This window comes from Loxodonta africana, chromosome 24 (genome assembly GCF_030014295.1).
Source record: "Loxodonta africana isolate mLoxAfr1 chromosome 24, mLoxAfr1.hap2, whole genome shotgun sequence".
NCBI lineage: Eukaryota > Metazoa > Chordata > Mammalia > Proboscidea > Elephantidae > Loxodonta > Loxodonta africana.
This window is the reverse complement of record NC_087365.1, coordinates 26,663,459-26,682,272: the sequence shown is the minus strand read 5'-3', so window position 1 is coordinate 26,682,272 and position 18,814 is coordinate 26,663,459. Positions and strand designations below refer to the sequence as shown.

The following is an 18,814-nucleotide window of genomic DNA, read 5'->3' as shown; positions in this document are numbered from 1 at the left end:
GCAGTATCTTCTCTGGACCCCTGTTTCTCCTCCAGCTATTGCCTTCTTTTTCTCCTTCCCTTTACAGAAAACCTTTAAATCAGTGTTTCTCAAACTTTTTGGTCTTAGGACCTCTTTATACTCTTAAACTTTGAGGAACCGAAGTAGTAGTTGCTTTTGTGAGTTATATCTATCTGTGTTTACCGTAACAGAACAGAAATTAAAACCAAGAAATATTTTTAATTCATTTAAAAGCAACAATAATAAACCTACTACATGTTAGTACAAATGACGTTGTTATGAAAAAAAAAACAAACAAAACAATTTTTAAAAAAATTTAGTGAGAAGAATAGCAGTGTTTTACATTTTTGCAAATCTGTTCAGGAGGGCTGAATTATCATATCTTCCCATTCACTTTGTTGGGATATATTATTGTGGTTGAAGTAGATGAAGAAAAGTAAACCTCACTTGAATATGTAGTAGGAAAAGGGAGAAGATTTTAATAGTCTGTTTAAATAATTGTGGTTAGTCTTCTTTGATGCTATGCTAAAACTTGACAAGTAATTTCTTAAGAGTAAATTGCAGTGTGGATTCTGAGACAATATCAGTGAACTTTTTTTTTTTTTTAATTCATTGGTTTTCTTGCACATGGATCTTTTACCCTTGCATGATTTTGTAATATTATGCATGGGGTCACTTGGGGAATATTGGTTCACTGAATTATGTAGATTTACCGAATGTTGATAAATTTTATTATATAAAAAAATCATGCTGGGGGGCGGAGCCAAGATGGCGGACTAGACAGACGCTTCTGGCAAGCCCTCTTTACAACAAAGACCTGAAAAAACAAGTGAAACGAGTATATTTGTGAAAAGCTGGGAGCTCTGAGCATCAAGGGCAAGCTTATACAGCGAACTGAGGGCCAGGGGAAGGAAGAGACCATTCAGAAGCGGACAGGAGTTACTGTACCTGAATTGCGGGGAGCCCTCAGGCACCATTCCCAGAGCGGCAGTGGTGTCTGGTGGGCTGGTACTAGCGTTCGGCCGCAGTTTCCTCAGGGAGAAGCAGCCAGCCGCACAGTCAGTCTACTCACACCTCTGGAACCTGAGGAGAATGGCGCTCTCGGCAAAAGCTAAGTACTTGCATATATTTTACCGCGCCTCCCACACCCCCAAGCTGGCCTCAGCGGCTGAATCCCGGGGCCTCAGATAGACCCTGATGAGCACTTAGAGCCATCCTCCCGGCCTTGGGGAAGGAAAAAACTTGAAACTGGGGGCAAAAGATAATTTGCTAGCTCCATTAACCAGGGGAGCTCAGGACAGAAGTGTCTCCTGTCCAAGCATAAACCGTCCGTGGACCTTGAGCACCTTTCCCTTCTGCATGGACCTGTGTGGGCCTGTTTCGGGACAAGAGGCCCTTGTTGGCAGACTCCAACCATTTCAGCTGTGCTTTGGAGAGGTGGGTGTTTGATGTTTGCCATTGCTTTGCTTATTAAACAAGGACCTCACCTACCCACATCAGGGACCAAAGGACTGGAAGCTCCACTCAGGTCATCCAGCCACTCACGACAGGGGTCCAAAGATAACTGGTACCTCCTAGTCCTTACAACCAAAAATTCTGGGTGCCCATTGTCCCTCTGCAGAACCCACCCACCAGCACGCTCTAGGAAACATAGATGCGTTTTCCTCAGAGACACTTGGGAGTCGGTTCTCAGCCCCCTGCCTTGTTCAGAGTGTGACCCCCTGCTGCAATCAGATAACGGTGTATACGCCAACCACCCCTGCCCCTCTAAGACTGTAGGACAGAGCCTGTACCACACACTTGATGATCAGCTACCTGGACACCTGAGCTGAATTCATACAAAAAAGCTGAATGGACTCCTAGACTGATATACCTGATAACAGCTCTAGCCAGCTGGGGACAGGACACCAGAGCTCCAAAGGCGAAATTAATCAAGCAAGCTCACTCAAGCAAGCCATAGGGGTATACCAAAACAAAACAAAGCAAGTGACTATGACACAGTAAGCAAGCATAAACTAATACAGAAACTTATAGATGGCTCGGAGACAAAAGTCAATATCAAGTCACATAAAGAAACAGACCATGATAACCTCAACAGGCTCTCAAAACAAAGAACCCAGGGATCTTCTAGGTGAAAGTGCATTCCTGGAATTACCAGATGCAGAATACAAAAGTTTAATATACAGAACCCTTCAAGACATCGGAAGGAAATGAGGCAATACGCAGAACAAGCCAAGGAACACACAGATAAAGCAACTGAAGAAATTTGAAAGATTATTCAGGAACATACTGAAAAGTTTAATAAGCTGGAAAAATCCATGGACAGACAGCAATCAGAAATTCAAAAGATTAACAATAAAATTACAGAATTAGACAATTCAATAGAAAGTCAGAGGAGAAGAATTGAGCAAGTAGAAGCTAGAATTTCTGAACTTGAAGATAAATCACTTGGTACTAATATATTTGAAGAAAAATCAGATAAAGGAATTTAAAAAAATGAAGAAATCTTAAGAATCATGTGGGACTCTATCAAGAGAAATAACCTACGAGTGATTGGAATACCAGAACAGGGAGGGATAACAGAAAATACAGAGGAAATTGTTGAAGATTTGTTGGCAGAAAACTTCCCTGATATTGTGAAAGATGAGAAGATATCTATCCAAGATGCTCATCGAACTCCACATAAGTTAGATGCTAAAAGAAAGTCACCAAGACATTTTATAATCAAGCTTGCCAAAACCAAAGATAAAAAGAGAATTATAAGAGCAGCGAGGGATAAATGAAAAGTCACATACAAAGGAGAGCCAATAAGAATAAGCTTGGACTACTTGGCAGAAACCATGCAGGCAAGAAGGCAATGGGATGACATATTTTAAAAAATTGAAGGAAAAAAAATTGCCTGCCAAGAATCATATATCCAGCAAAACTGTCTCTTAAATGTGAAGGTGAAATTCAGACATTTCCAGATAAACAGAAGTTCAGGAAATTGGTAAAAACCAAACCAAAACTACATGAAATACTAAAGGGAGTTCTTTGGTTAGAAAATCAGTAATATCAGGTATCAACCCAAGACTAGAACACTGGGCAGAGCAACCAGAAGTCAACCCAGACAGGGAAATCCAAAAAACAAAGCAAGATTATTTAAAACAAAAAAGAACCCAAAACACGGTAACAGTGATGTTACCATAGAAAAGAAGACAACATTAAAATAATAAAGAGGGACTAAGAAATGTAATCATACACCTTTCATATGGAGAGGAAGATATGGCGATACAAACAAATAAAAGCTAGTTTTAAATTTAGAAAAATAGGGGTAAATAATAAAGTAACCACAAAGGAGAAAAACTATCATACTCATCAAAATAAAATACAAGGGAAAAATACAGACTCAGCAGAAACAAAATTAACAACAACAAATATGAGGAAAGAACAATATATAAAGAAAATCTACTCAGCACATACAATAAAGTGGGAAAAAGAAACTGTCAACACACAAAAAAAGACATCAAAATGATGGAACTAAATTCATAAAAAAATTCATACCTATCCATAATTATCCTGAATGTAAATGGACTAAATGCATCAATAAAAAGACGGAGAGTGGCAGAATAGATTAAAAACAAGATCCACCTATATGCTGCCTACAAGAGACACACCTTAGAGGCACAAACGAACTAAAACTCAAAGGATGGAAAAAATATATCAAGTAAACAACAATCAAAAAAGAGCAGGAGTGGCAATGTTAATTTCTGACAAAATAGACTTTAAAGTTAAATCCATCATAAAGGATAAGGAAGGACACTATATAATGATTAAAGGGACAATACACAAAGAAGATATAACCATATTAAACATTTATGCACCCAGTGACGGGCTGCAAGATACATAAAACAAACTCTTATCAGTATTGAAAAGTGAGATAGACAGCTGCACAATAATAGTAGGAGACTTCAACACACCACTTTCGGTGAAGGACAGGACATCCAGAAAGAAGCTCAATAAAGACACGGAAGATCTAAATGCCACAGTCAACCAACTTGACCTCATAAACATATACAGAAGACTCCACCCAACAGCAGTCAAGTATACTTTCTTTTCTAGTGTATGTGGAACATTCTCTAGAATAGACCACATATTAGGGCATAAAGCAAGCCTTAGCAGAATCCAGAACATTGAAATATTACAAAGCATCTTTTCTGACCCTAAGGCCATAAAAGCAGAAATCAATAACAGGAAAAGCAGGGAAAAGAAATCCAACACTTGGAAACTGAACAATACCCTGCTCAAAAAAGACTGGATTATAGAAGACATTAAGGATGGAATAAAGAAATTCAGAGAATCCAGTGAGAATGAAAACACTTCGTAGCAGAGCCTTTGGGACACAGCAAAAGTGGTGCTCAGAGGCCAATTTATATAAATAAATGCACACATCCAAAAAAGAAGAAAGGGCCAAAATCAAAGAATTATCCCTACAACTTGAGCAAATAGAAAGAGAGCAACAAAAGAGACCCACAGGCACCAGAAGAAAACAAATAATAAAAATTACAGCTGAACTAAATGAAATAGAAAACAGAAAAACAATTGAAAGAATTAATAAGACCAAAAGCTGGTTTTTGGAAAAAATCAACAAAATTGATAAACCACTGGCCAAACTGACAAAAGAAAAACAAGAGAGGAAGCAAATAACCCGAATAAGAAATGAGATGGGCGATATTACAACAGACCCAACTGAAATTAAAAGAATCATATCAGATTACTATGAAAAACTATACTCAAACAAATTTGAAAACCTAGAAGAAATGGATAAATTCCTAGAAACACACAACCTACCTAAACTAACACAAACAGAGGTAGAACAACTAAATAGACCCATAACAAAAGAAGAGATTGAAAAGATAATCAAAAATCTCCCAACAGAAAAAAGCCCTGGTCCTGATGGCTTCACTGCAGAGTTCTACCAAACTTTCAGAGAGGAGTTAACACCACTACTACTAAAGGTATTTCAGAGCATACAAAAGGACAGAATACTACCAAACTCATTCTATGAAGCCACCATATCCCTGATACCAAAACCAGGTAAAGACACCACAAGAAAAGAAAATTATAAACCTATATGCCTCAAGAATGTAGATGCAAAAATCCTCAACAAAATTCTAGCCAATAGATTTCAACAACATATAAAAAAAATAATTCACCATGACCAAGTGGGATTTATACAAGGTATGCAGGGATGGTTCAACATTAGAAAAACAGTTAATGTATTCCACCACTTAAATAAAGCAAAAGATAAGAATCACATGATTTTATCATTTGATACACAAAAGGCATTTGACAAAGTTCAACACTCATTCATGATAAAAACTCTCAGCAAAATAGGAATAGGAGGAAAATTCCTCAACATAATAACGGGGATTTATATAAAGCCAACAGCCAACATCACCCTAAATGGAGAGAGCCTTAAAACATTCGCATTGAGATCAGGAACCAGACAAGGATGCCCTTTATCACCACTCTTATTCAACATTGTGCTTGAGGTCCTAGGCAGAGCAATTAGGCTAGATAAAGAAATAAAGGGTGTCCAGATTGGCGAGGAAGAAGTAAAAGTATCTCTATTTGCAGATGACATTATCCTATACACAGAAAACCCTAAGGAATCCTCCAGAAAACTACTGAAACTAATACAAGAGTTCAGCAGAGTATTGGGATACAAGATAAACATACAAAAATCAGTTGGATTCTTCTACACCAACAAAAAGAACATCGAAGAGGAAATCACCAGATCAATGCCATTTACAGTAGCCCCCAAGAAGATAAAATACTTAGGAATAAATCTTATGAGAGATGTAAAAGACTTATACAAAGAAAACTACAGTACACTTCTGCAAGAAACCAAAAAAGACTTACATAAGTGGAAGAACATACCTTGCTCGTGGATAGGAAGACTTAACATTATAAAAATGTCTATTCTACCAAAAGCGATCCATACATTTAATGCAATTCCGATCCAAATCCTAAGGACATTCTTTAATGAGATGGAGAAACAAATCACCAACTTCATATGGAAGGGAAAAAGGCCCCAGATAAATAAGGCATTACTGAAAAAGAAGAACAAAGTGGAAGACCTTACTTTACCTGATTTTAGAACCTATTATACCACCACAGTAGTCAAAACAGCCTGTTACTGGTACAACAACAGATACATGGACCAGTGGAACAGAATTGAGAATCCAGACATAAATCCATCCACATATGAGCAGTTGATATTTGACAAAGGCCCCAAAACAGTTAAATGGGGAAGAGACAGTCTTTTGAACAAATGGTGCTGGCATAACTGGATATCCATCTGCAAAAAAATGAAACAAGACCCATACCTCACTCCATGCACAAAAACTAACTCAAAATGGATCAAAGACCTAAATATAAAATCTAAAACAGTAACGATCCTGGAAGAAAAAATAGGGACAACATTAGGAGCCCTAATACATGGCATAAACAGTATATAAAACATTATAAAGAATGTAGAAGAAAAACTAGATAACTGGGAGCTCCTAAAAATCAAGCACCTGTGCTCATCCAAAGACTTCACCAAAAGAGTAAAAAGACTACCTACAGACTGGGAAAAAGTTTTTAGCTTTGACATTTTTGATCAGCGCCTGATCTCTAAAATCTACATGATACTGCAAAAACTCAACTGCAGAAAGACAAATAACCAAATTAAAAAATGGGCAAAAGATATGAATAGACACTTCACTAAAGAAGACATTCAGGTAGCTAACAGATATATGAGGGAATGTTCACGAGTATTAGCTATTAGAGAAATGCAGATCAAAACTACAATGAGATTTCATCTCACTCCAACAAGGCTGGCATTAATCCAAAAAACACAAAATAATAAATGTTGGAGAGGCTGTGGAGAGATTGGAACACTTATACACTGCTGGTGGGAATGTAAGATGGTACAACCACTTTGGAAATCGATTTGGCGCTTCCTTAAAAAGCTAGAAATAGAACTACCGTACGATCCAGCAATCCCACTCCTTGGAATATATCCTAGATAAATAAGAGCCTTTACACGAAGAGAGATATGCGCACCCATGTTTATTGGAGCAGTGTTTACAATAGCAAAAAGATGGCAGCAATCAAGGTGCTCATCAACGGATGAATGGATAAATAAATTATGGTGTATTAACACAATGGAATACTACACATTGATAAAGAGCAATGAGGAATCTGTGAAACATTTTATAACACGGAGGAACCTGGAAGGCATTCTGCTGAGTGAAATTAGTTAGTTGCAAAAGGACAAATATTGCATAAGACCACTATTATAAGAGCTTGAGAAATAGTTTAAACTGAGAAGAAAACATTCTTTTGTGGTTACAAGACGGGGGAGGGAGGGAGGGTGGGAGAGGGGCATTCACTAATTAGATTGTAGGTAAGAACTACTTTAGGTGAAGGGAAAGACAGCACACAATACAGGGGAGGTCAGCACAGTTGGACTAAACCAAAAGCAAAGAAGTTTCCTGAATAAACTGAATGCTTCGAAGGCCAGCGTAGCAGGGGCAGGGGTTTGGGGACCATGGTTTTAAGGGACATCTAAGTCAAGTGGCATAATAAAATCTATTAAGAAAACATTCCTCATCCCACTTTGAAGAGTGACTTCTGGGGTCTTAAATGCTAGCAAGCAGCCATCTATGATGCATCAATTGGTCTCAACCCACCTAGATCAAAGGAGAATGAAGAACACTAAGGACAGAGGGCGATTAGGAGCCCAAGAGACAGAAAGGGCCACATGAACCAGAGACTACATCAGCCTGGACCAGAAGAACTAGATGGTGCCCGGCTACAACCGATGACTGCCCTGACAGGGAACACAACAGAGAACCCCTGAGGGATCAGGAGAGCAGTGGGATGCAGAACCCAGAGTCTCATAAGACCAGACTTAATGGTTTGACTGAGACTAGAAGGACCCCGGTGGTCATGGCCCCCAGACCTTCTGTTGGCCCAGGACAGGAACCATTCCCAAAGCCAACTCTTCAGACATGGATTGGACTGGACAATGGGTTGGAGAGGGATGCTGGTGAGGAGTGAGCTTCTTGGATCAGGTGGACACTTGAGACTATATTGGCATCTCCTGCCTGGAGGGGAGATGAGAGGGTGGAGGGGGTTAGAAGGTGGTGAAATGGACATGAAAAAAGAGAGCGGAGGGAGAGAGCAGGCTGTCTCATTAGGGGGAGATTAATTGGGAGTGTATAACAAGGTGTATATGGGTTTTTGTGTGAGAGACTGACTTGAGTTGTAAACTTTCACTTTAAGCATAATAAAAAGTATATTAAAAAATCATATTGGTTATTAATATTACCACCAATCTCATCAGAAAATTCTAAGTGTTGGAAAGTTGTATCTGGATGGCAGATACGAATTTTCCAAATTTTTAATTCTTTTGAAATCTTGTATTTTATCATTGACAACAAATACTGTCAGTTTTCTTTGAAGTGACAGGCTTGTTCTTTTTGTAGAAAATATCTGCTAAATTTCCAAGTCTTGAATAACCATAGTTTGTTAGTTGTTCTTTCAAGTAAAATGGTATGCCAAGAAAAAAGTGCCTAGTTCAGCTTACAGCTGAAACAGTTAAAAAAGTGATTTTCTTTGAGATAGCTACTATACTTTCATTAGGCAGTAGAAGTGCCTTATGCATACTTCCCATCTTCTCACACAAAATATTAAAAAGATATGTACTCATTGGTCAAGATTTATAGTTTTTTTACTGTTTCATCAAAATATCTATAAGTGAAATTCGCTTTTTCCTTCTTTTTTTCTGCAAGTGAATGGTGGTGAGGAATGCAGTGATCACTGGTACAGCTTGTTGCTGCTGCCTTGATTTGTTCTCAGGCACCAGCAGTTTCGCTTACTGTTGTTCTTGCGCCATTATTAAATGTCAACATAGTGATAAAGGCACCTGATATGTTAGTATAATTGTGAAAATAGTTTTGACTGCTTGGACCTCCTAAAAGAATCCCAGGGCCCCTAGGGGTCTGTGGTCTACCCTTTGAGAACTGCTACTCTAAGGAGTTTTCTGCCCTTGCCCTTTCTATCAGGTCATTCCCATCTGATGTCCTTCTCCACTGTTGCTCTGAATGTGCTCTCGGTGGTTGCCTTTCCTCAGTATCTGAACAAAAAACACAAAAAACTTTAATCCCTTCTTTTCTCTAGCCCTTCATATTAAGTGTCAGTAAATTCTGTCAGTTTTCCCTTAAGGATATCTCCCAAATCCATCTACAGACTCCCTTTTGTCTCTATCTCTACTATCATTTTAAAAGCCACCATCTTCTCTAGCCTGGGCCTATCTAATAGCCTTGAAATTGGCCTCCTGATTTTTGCTTTTGCCCCTTTTCCACCTCTCACTTCTCATTTCCTCTGTTCGTAGTGTTTCAGATATGCTGATTTTCTTCATGTTGCTTCTTTCATTGTGTTGCTTGGACACATCAGCTTTTCCCCTTAGAACCTTGCCACACTGTTCCCTCTGCCTAGAACACTGTTCCCCAGGCTTTTCACTTGGCTTGCCCATCGTCATTCTAAACTCCGGAGCATTCTGGTGAAAGCCCTCACCTGTTGAAGTACCATATCATAGTCCTGTAATTTCTTCACAGCACTGATCACCATTGAGTTAACTTGTTTATTTATTTACTTAGTTGTTTACTTAGAGATGTTAGTTAGACAAGTAAGTGTGGGGTAGAGGAGAGGTCTAGGATGGAGAAATATATTTAAGCATCAAGAAGATATACATGGTGTTAAAAGCCCTCCATAGACTCTTAAGTGCTGTGAGGGCAGCAGAGATGTTGTTTGTCCTTCTCATTCACCATTGTAACCAGAGAACCTATAATGTGTTAATCGATGCTTGTTTTTAACACTAAAATCCAGGAAGCCACTTTCAGAATTAAAGGTTTGAATTTTTGCTGTTGTGTTCATGATTGGTAGATTCATTAGGTATTTTTTGATGAGATGAGGCATAGGTTTTTTTGTTTTCTTTCTTTAGTTATGGATTATTTTTGATCACTGTATTCGCTGTGGGGAGAAGTAAAAATGAAAGATGAAGTACTACTGTTTCCTGAATAGTAGTTGTTTATTCATTCAATTAAATCAGTACACCTATCCTTTGCTTAATGTTTTTAATTTGTTCCTGAAAACCTTGCTGCTAAAGAAAAACTGTTAAATGAAAAAATGTTTTTATTAATTTTAATGGCAAAAATTATGTATTCCGTCTCAACCCAAGATACTCAAACAATTTTCATATATAGAAAAATATATCAGTTGAACAGTGAAAGCACGTTAAAAAAACAGCAGCAGCAACCATTTGAAACTAAATACAATTTGCACATAAAATATAAAGAAAGCTTATTTTTCTCATAAAAGGAGGAGGAAAAGACTTGGTGGTAACTGGTAGAGGGGGCCATGAGGGAGTCATTTTCTAGAAGATACAGTCTTCTGTCTGTATAATGTTTTGATTATTCTTTTAACCTCTTGGGGGCTGGTGGCTATCTTGCTCTCAAACTAGAGTTAAAGTTACAGCATAGAAAAACTCCATTAGGGAAAAATAAAGGCTAAATATGCAAGTGTTCAAAGCATGTACCACATACGTACGGCCACCTGAAAAGTCCAAGAAGATGCTACCTCTTCATCCGAAGCAAAATGTTTGGGTTAACCTGAATGCTATGTGGAAGTCAAATGTGTCCTATAGGGTATCCTCTGACTAGAAGCCATTGTGTTGAATAAATTGGTGAATGTGTCTTTGCCTGAAATTAATCTTGAAATACATATGGTTTATATATATATACGTTTTTTTCATTTTGAGTGAAAAAATCTTTATGCATTAATAAAACAAAACAGCAAAAAAGAGTCATCCCAAAATTGGTATCACTTTTTAAGAGCTGTTATGGGGGAAAGTTAAGTAAGATCATGTAGAATAAGTCTGTATTTATTGAATGCCACCTTGTGCCAAACATGAGCTGTATTGTGTGCTGGGCATACAGTGGTGTTCGAAAACAGACCCAGTTCCTTCCATCAGGTAACTTACCATCCGTTTGGTAGGGGCATGAGGCCTGGTTTAAGAGTCAGATGTCTTCTTTGAGGAAGTGACATTGAGCTGAGGTATGAAGGAAGGGAAGGAGCCAGTCAGGTGAGGAGTGGCTGGAAGAGTGTTCTGTAAGCATCCTCACAACTAAAAGAAGGTGAGGGAAGTTAGACATGGGAGCATAGGAGGGGAATACATGATGAAGCTGGAGAGGTGGGCAGAGAGTGACCACGAAGGCCTTGCTGGCAGTGGTAAGAATTTAGATGTTTGTCCTAAGAGCAGTGGGGAGCCACCAATTGATTTTAAGTAGGCGATAACATCAAATTTTCGTTTTGCCTGTGTTGTTCTAGCTATAGTACAGAGACTGGATTAGATGTGGGAATGGTAGATTGTTTAGTAGGCCAGCCTAGAGATTATGCTAACTTGGACTAGAGTGGTAGTGGTGAAGGCAGAGAAAAATAGACAGGCTTGAGATACATTTTGAAAATAGAACAGACAGAATTTAATGATGGATTAGAATGTTGGACTAAGTAAAAAAATCAAAGATGACTCCCAGGTTTCTGTCACTAGCTAGATGTGTGGCCCATATTCAGGAGAAACAACAAGTTTAGAGGAGGAATTGAGGACTTAGTTTAGGGCATGTTCCTGTGTGATGCTGGAGAGACATTCTAAGTGATATGCCTGAAAGTCAGTTATATAACTGAGACTGGAGTTTAGAGGGAAGGACTGAGCTGGATATTAAAATTCAAGACTAAGTAGATGGTACTTAACATCTTGGAATGCACAGAAATCAGCCAAGTCTAGAAGGTGAGGAAGTCTATAGGACAAATGATCTGGTTTCTTTACAAAAAAAAAAGTAAAAAGTGCGGGGAGGGGTGGAGGAGGAAGTATTATGGAATAAAAGAATTGAAGTGCCATTTGAAGTTGATGAGCAAGGACTAGTACTAGAACCAGTCTACCCAGTGGTGTGATTGTCCAACGCTGCTTAGTTGTCTTTGGGTACAATCTAAGTCAAAGCAGATACTTGGTTTTCTCTAGACCAGGGCTTTTGCCAGGCAGTGCTTTGAAAAAGCAGAAAGTAGGAGAGTTTAGAGAATTGGCAGTTTGTAAAATGATGAAGTATGAAATCTTAAGTTGAGTAAGGAAGTGCAGAAATGAAAGGGCTAATGTATTGGTCCAGAGGCTGTTAAAGAGAGCCACTGAACAGACTGTAAGGCCCAAAAAGACAGACCATGTCCATTTTGTTTAACATTTGCATGTTTGTTTAGTGGTCTTTCGCACATCCCCATTGCTGCTGAGTCGATTCCAACTCATAGTGACCGTATAGGACAGAGTAGAACTGCCCTATAGGGTTTCCAAGGCTGTAGTCTTTACGAGAGTAGATTGCCAGGTCTTTTCTCCCTAAGAGCTGTGGGTAGGTTCAAACCACTGACCTTTCAGTTAGCAGCTGAATGTGTAACCATTGCACCACCAAGGCACCTTCTCTTGCACGTAGTAAGTGCTAAATAAATAAACAAATGAAGGAATACTGTTTATATACTATCAATTTCTTCTGTCCCTGTAAATTCTTAAAATATATATATTTTTCTCAATGCTTGATGGTTATGATGATTAGTTTGTTATAAATTGCTTTTTTATTCTTTTCAGGCCAAACAGAATAATGAGACTTCGTTTCAAACATTTTGCTACAGAGTGTAGTTGGGACCATTTATACGTTTATGATGGGGACTCCATTTATGCACCATTAGTTGCTGCCTTTAGGTAAGCTTGGTAAATGTAAATGCTAGTTAAACATTATTTGATTTCTGAGTTTAAACTTATTTCTTAGATTGCATTCTTAATGGACTTATCTTTATTATCACTTAATATATTTATTTTGTGGAAAGAGTAGTAGGCCTGGAGTCCAGTCACTTGTGTGCTGGGCATGGTTTCCTCTAGCTACTATGCTAGCTAAGTTCCAAGGCACAGTACTTGACTTCTCTTTTCAGTTACCTGACGTGTAAAATTGTGATAATAGTATCAAGTTTACCTCCTCATGGTAATGATGAAGTTTACATTTTTAAATGTTTTGCGAGTAATTTATTGAATAATATTATTGTATTTTTATGGAAAGATGTGTGCCTTTTACATTTGTTTGCCGACCGAGCCCTCCCCGCTGTGAAGTATTTTCATAAGCACCATATGCCATTTTTTTTTAAACATGTTGCTGTAAAAAAAAAAAAAAGAGATAACATAGTACACTTACAAAAATACCTCCTGGGAGAAGGGCACGGTTGGCAAACATATGTAGAAGGCACACACTGTTTGCATAAAGTATGGCATTTCTATGAAAAATTTAAATGGGGAACCATACCCATCCTGTTCCTTGCTGAATCCCTCATTTGTAGGCCATCAGGAATTACTTGCTGAAATCAGATACTGTGTGTGTATTTGTGTGTATGCATTGACATGGGTGAGGGAAACTTTTTGGAAGGATTCATATAAAATGGAGAGTAGTTAACTTGCAGAGAATGAGGAACATACCGTTATGTATTGTGATTTTTTTTCCAACAAGTATATTCTATATTAGTAATTAAAACAAAGTAATTTAATACCAAATATATGGGGTGTTCTGAATTGTTTTGGTATTTTAGTTTTCATTAACAAGAATTGGCTCTGTTACATATTGTTCTTGACCACTTCGGAATTCAGAACTGTCTCCTTTACTTGTTAGGGGACTTTGTTTTGAACATTTTATTGTGTTTTAGGTGAAAGTTTACACACCAAATTAGCTTCCCCTTCAGTAATTCGTATACAAACTGTTCCGTGACATTGGTTGCCATCCCCACAGTGTCAGCACTCTCCCCATTTCTACCCTGACTTCCCCTTTTCTATCCCTCCGATCTTGCTGCCCCTCCTTGCCTTGTCATCTTTGCTTTTGGGGAAGCGTTGCTGGTTTGGTTTCATACAGCTAATTATTCTAAGGAACACATTCCTCACGGGTGTTACTGTTTATTTTGTAGGCCAGTCTTTTATTTGGCTGAAAGGTGACCTCTGGGAGTGGCTTCAGTTCCAAGTTAGAAGGGCGTCTTAGGGTGATAGTCTCAGGAGTTTCTCCAGTCTCTATCAGTCCAGTAAACCTGGTCTTTTTTTTATGAATTTGAGTTTTGTTCTACGTTTTTCTCCTATTCTAACTGGGACCTTGTATTGTGTCCCCGGTCAGAGCAGTCAGTAGTGGTAGCTGGGGGCCATCTAGTTCTTCTGGTCTCAGACTAGAGGAGGCTGTGGTTCATGTGGGCCGTCAGCCCTATTGACTAATTGCTTCCTTGAGTCTTTGGTTTCCTTCACTTTCCTTTGCTCCAGACAGGAAGAGAACAGTAGGTGTATCTCAGATGGTTGCTGTCAAGCTTTTAAGACCCCAGACACTGCTCCCCAAACTAGGATACAGAACATTATCTTTATGAACTGTGTTATGCCAGTTGACCTAGATGTTCCCTGAGACTGTGGTCCTTAGCCTTCAAGCCAAGGAACACATATTTGGATATGTCTAAGAAGTTTCCATAAGTGTTCCCTCTATGTGCTCTATTATATATATATGAATATGTATGTAGCACATACAAATATGTTTATGCAGATGCCCACAGCAATACATATATATGCACACACGTACTCCCCTATGCCTTCCTTCACCTATATGGCATACATATCTACCTGTGTAACTACTCACAAATCTTTGGTTATTGTTAATGTTGTCGCAGAATTGTATGTTATAGCATTTACCGTGGTTGTCCTTTATTCACATGTCTTCGTTTACCTTGATCATGTCAGTGTTGACTTCTCCCATATTGTATATTGCCTTTCCCTTCACCAGAATTAACACAGGTCTACTCTCTAGTAGGAAACACTGGTGGCATAGTGGTTAAGTGCTACGGCTGCCAACCAAAGGGTCGGCAGTTCAAATCCGCCAGGTGCTCCTTGAAAACTCTATGGGGCAGTTCTACTCTGTCTTATAGGGTCACTATGAGTCGGAATCAACTCAATGGCACTGGGTTTGGTTTGGTTTTTGGTTACTCTCTAGTAAGTGATTCTTCCTTCCTCCCCTCCCATCCCTGGTAACCATCAAAGAATGTTTCTTTCTGTGTGTAAACCTATTCTTCTCTTTTTTTTTTATACTTGTTATTGTGCTTTAAGTGAAAGTTTACAAATCAAGTCAGCGTCTTACACAAAAACCCATATACGCCTTGCTAGAAAAAAAAATTTTTTTTTCCAGCACACTCCCAATTACTCTCCACCAAATGAGACAGCCCGCTCTCTCTCCCTCCTATTCTTGACTTTTTATAAAAGTGGTATCATACAATATTTGTCCTTTTGTATTTGACTTATTTCACTGAGCATAACGTCCTCCAGATTCATCCAAGTTGTAAGATGTTTCGCAAACTCATTATTCTTTATTATTGCGTAGTATTCTGTTATATGTATGTACAATATTTTGTTTATCTGTTCATCTGTTGATGGATACTTAGGTTGTTTCCATTTTTTTGCTGTTGTGAATAATGCAGCAGTGAAAATGTGTGCGCGTATGTCTATCTGTGTCACTGCTCTTATTTCTTTAGGATGGAGAACTTATTTAAAATAAATTTTTTCTAAAATGTACATTCCCTTAGGGAACCAGCGTTGTCAGTTTGATTTTCATCTGCAACTGGCTTTCTAGATTTCTTTCCCTAAAACCTTTTATTTCCCTGACTTTAAAAAGAAATCAATTCAACAAATATTTTTGTGTTCCTCACATGGGCTAGTCTGGTCCGTGTCCCATGTGGGTGAGAGAGGTAGCCGGGAGTAAATAGTACTTTATGAGCCAAAGGACATAAGAGATTGTTTTCTCTTCACTCTCTTTGGCTTAGAAATCTCTCTGACGTATCTTTGAACAGAGAACCAAGACCATTTTCTGGGTTTCAAAGTTCACATACGGGACCAAAGAGTAGGTGGATAGGCCATGCTAGACATTTTAAATGGCATTAGTAAAGTGTTTGGAGCTTGTATATTTTTATGCTAGCATTTGAAGCATATCTTGTCTTATAGCAAGAGGTAGCCAGAACTTTAACACAGTACAAAAAGTATGTGTTAAAAAAAAAAAAAGTTGCCATTGAGTTGATTCCGACTCATAGCAACCCTATAGGACAGAGTAGAACTGCCCCATGGGGTTTCCAAGGAATGGCTGGTAGATTTGAACTGTTGAACTACCACCATTTAGGTTAGCAGCCAAGCTCTTAATCGCTGCGCCACCACAGCTCCAGATACCTAAAACTTTAACAGAAGTACAAAAAGTATGTATAGTATGATGTTATCATGGTGGTATTTGTTGGGGGTTCACCTGCACCTTAGTGGTGTATTTGATGAGTGGACGTGTGAATTCCATATCAACAGCAACAAAACCAGAGAACAAGCAGAAGGCTATAGTTATTTTTATCAGTGGTTTTTGAGAGAAGTCAAAGTATATGTACAGAGGTAACAGGATAATCCTTAGATTCCTATTAAAAATTTGGTTAACTGGTAGTATAAATTAATACATTGCTTATGTTAAAATTTAGGGCATATTTGAGTGCACATTTTCTAAAATTATATTTTCTAAAAGTCTTTTCTGAAATTTGTGAAAATAGCTATTTAAAAATTGAAATTCACCTAAAACACAAAAAATCCCTAAAGCACTGATAGGCAGAATGATTGAAAACCACAGCTTCAGGCTGGAAGGAAGACAAGGAGTGCTGTGTCAGGATTGCTTTGGATAGAGGTGTTTTGCTGAGTGCCCAGAGTAGAGAAAGCCAGGGACTAATGACAAGGAGGAAAAGACCCAAAGATGACTCAGAAGATGTGGACTTTTAAAAAAATTTTTACTGTGCCTTATGTGAAAGTTTATAAATCAAGTCAGTCTCTCATACAAAAATTTATGTACACCTTGCTGTATACTCCTAGTTGCTCTCCCTTCATGAGACTGCACACTCCTTCCCTCCACTATCTATTTTAGTGTCCATCTGGCCAGCTTCTGACCCACTCTGCCCTCTCATCTACCCTCCAGACAGGAGCTTCGCACATAGTCTCATGTGTCTACTTGATCCAGGAAGCTTACTCTTCACCAGTATTGTTTTCTCTCCGATAGTCCAGTCCAATCCCTGTCTGAAGAGTTGGCTTTGGGAATGGTTCCTGTCTTGGACTAACAGAAGGTCTGGGGACCGTGACCTACAGGGTCCTTCCAGTCTCAGCCAGACCATTAAGTCCAGTTTTTTTTGCAAGAATTTGAGGTCTTCATCTCACTGCTCTCCTGCTCCCTCAGGGGTTCTCTGTTGTGCCCCTATCAGGGCAGTCACCGTTGTAGCCGGGCACCATCTAGTTCTTCTGGTCTCAGGCTGATGTAGTCTCTGATTATGTGGCGCTTTCTGTCTCTTGGGCTCATAATTCCCTCGTGTCTTTGGTGTTCTTCATTCCCCTTTGCCCCAGGTAGGTTGAGACTAATTGATGCATCTTAGATGGCTGCTTACTAGAGTTTAAGACCCCAGATGCCACACTCCAAAGTGGGATGCAGAATGTTTTTTTTAATAGATTTTATTATGCCAGTTTATGTAGATGTTCACTGAAACCATGGTCCCCAAAACCCCGCCACTATTACGCTGGCCTTCAAAGTGTTCAGTATATTCAGGAAACTTCTTTGCTTTTGGTTTAGTACAGTTGTGCTGATCTGTCCTGTATTGTGTGTTGTCTTTCCCTTCACCTAAAATAGTTCTTATCTACTATCTAATTAGTGAAAACTCCTCTTACTCCCTTCCTCCCTCCCCAGTCTCGTAACCATCAAAGAATATTTTCTTCTCTGTTTAAACTATATTTCGAGTTCTTATAATAGTGATCTCATACAATATTTGTCCTTTTGCAACTGACTAATTTCACTCAGCATAATGCCTTCCAGATTCCTCTGTATTATGAAATGTTTCACAGATTCATCGTTGTTCTTTATCGACGTGTAGTATTCCATTGTGTAAATATACCATAATTTATTTATCCATTCATCCATTGATGGGCGCCTTGGTTCCTTCCATCTTTTTGCTATTGTAAACGGTGCTGTAGTGAACATGGGTGTGCATATACCTGTTCATGTAAAGGCTCTCATTTCTTTAGGATATATTCCAAGGAGTGGGATTGCTGGATCATATGGTAGCTCTATTTCTAGTTTTTTAAGGAAGCGCCAAATCGATTTCCAAAGTGGCTGTACCATTTTCATTCCCACCAGCAGGGTATAAGTGTTCCAATGTCTCCACAACCTCTCCAACATTTATTATTTTGTGTTTTTTGGATTAATGCCAGCCTTGTTGGAGTGAGATGGAATCTCATTGTAGTTTTGATTTACATTTCCCTGATGGCTTATGATCGTGAACATTTCCTCATTTATCTGTTAGCTACCAGAATGTCTTCTTTAGTGAAGTGTCTGTTCATATCCTTTGCCCATTTTTTAATTTGGTTGTCTTTTTGTTGTTGAGTTTTTGCAGTATCGTGTAGATTTTAGAGATCAGACACTGATCGGAAATGTCATAGCTAAAAACTTTTTCCCAGTCCGTAGGTAATCTTTTTAGTCTTTTGGTGAGGTCTTTGGATGAGCATAGGTGTTTGATTTTTAGGAGCTCCCAGTTATCTAGTTTCTCTTCTGCATTGTTAGCAATGTTTTGTATACTGTTTATGCCATGGATTAGGACTTCTAGCGTTGTCAGTATTTTTTCTTCC

The 18,814-nt window shown here is 38.6% G+C and overlaps 1 protein-coding gene across 5 annotated transcripts in view; it reads left to right on the top strand.

Annotated features, from left to right (window-relative positions):
• Nucleotides 1-18,814, top strand: part of ATRN (attractin) — a 215,102-nt gene that overhangs the window by 52,837 nt on the left and 143,451 nt on the right. For all 5 annotated transcript variants that reach the window (XM_003411610.4, XM_064275832.1, XM_023550062.2 and 2 more), the window contains exon 3: nt 12,719-12,832. In XM_003411610.4, the coding sequence (XP_003411658.1) occupies nt 12,719-12,832 (114 nt within the window). The remainder of the gene's footprint in view (nt 1-12,718; nt 12,833-18,814) is intronic.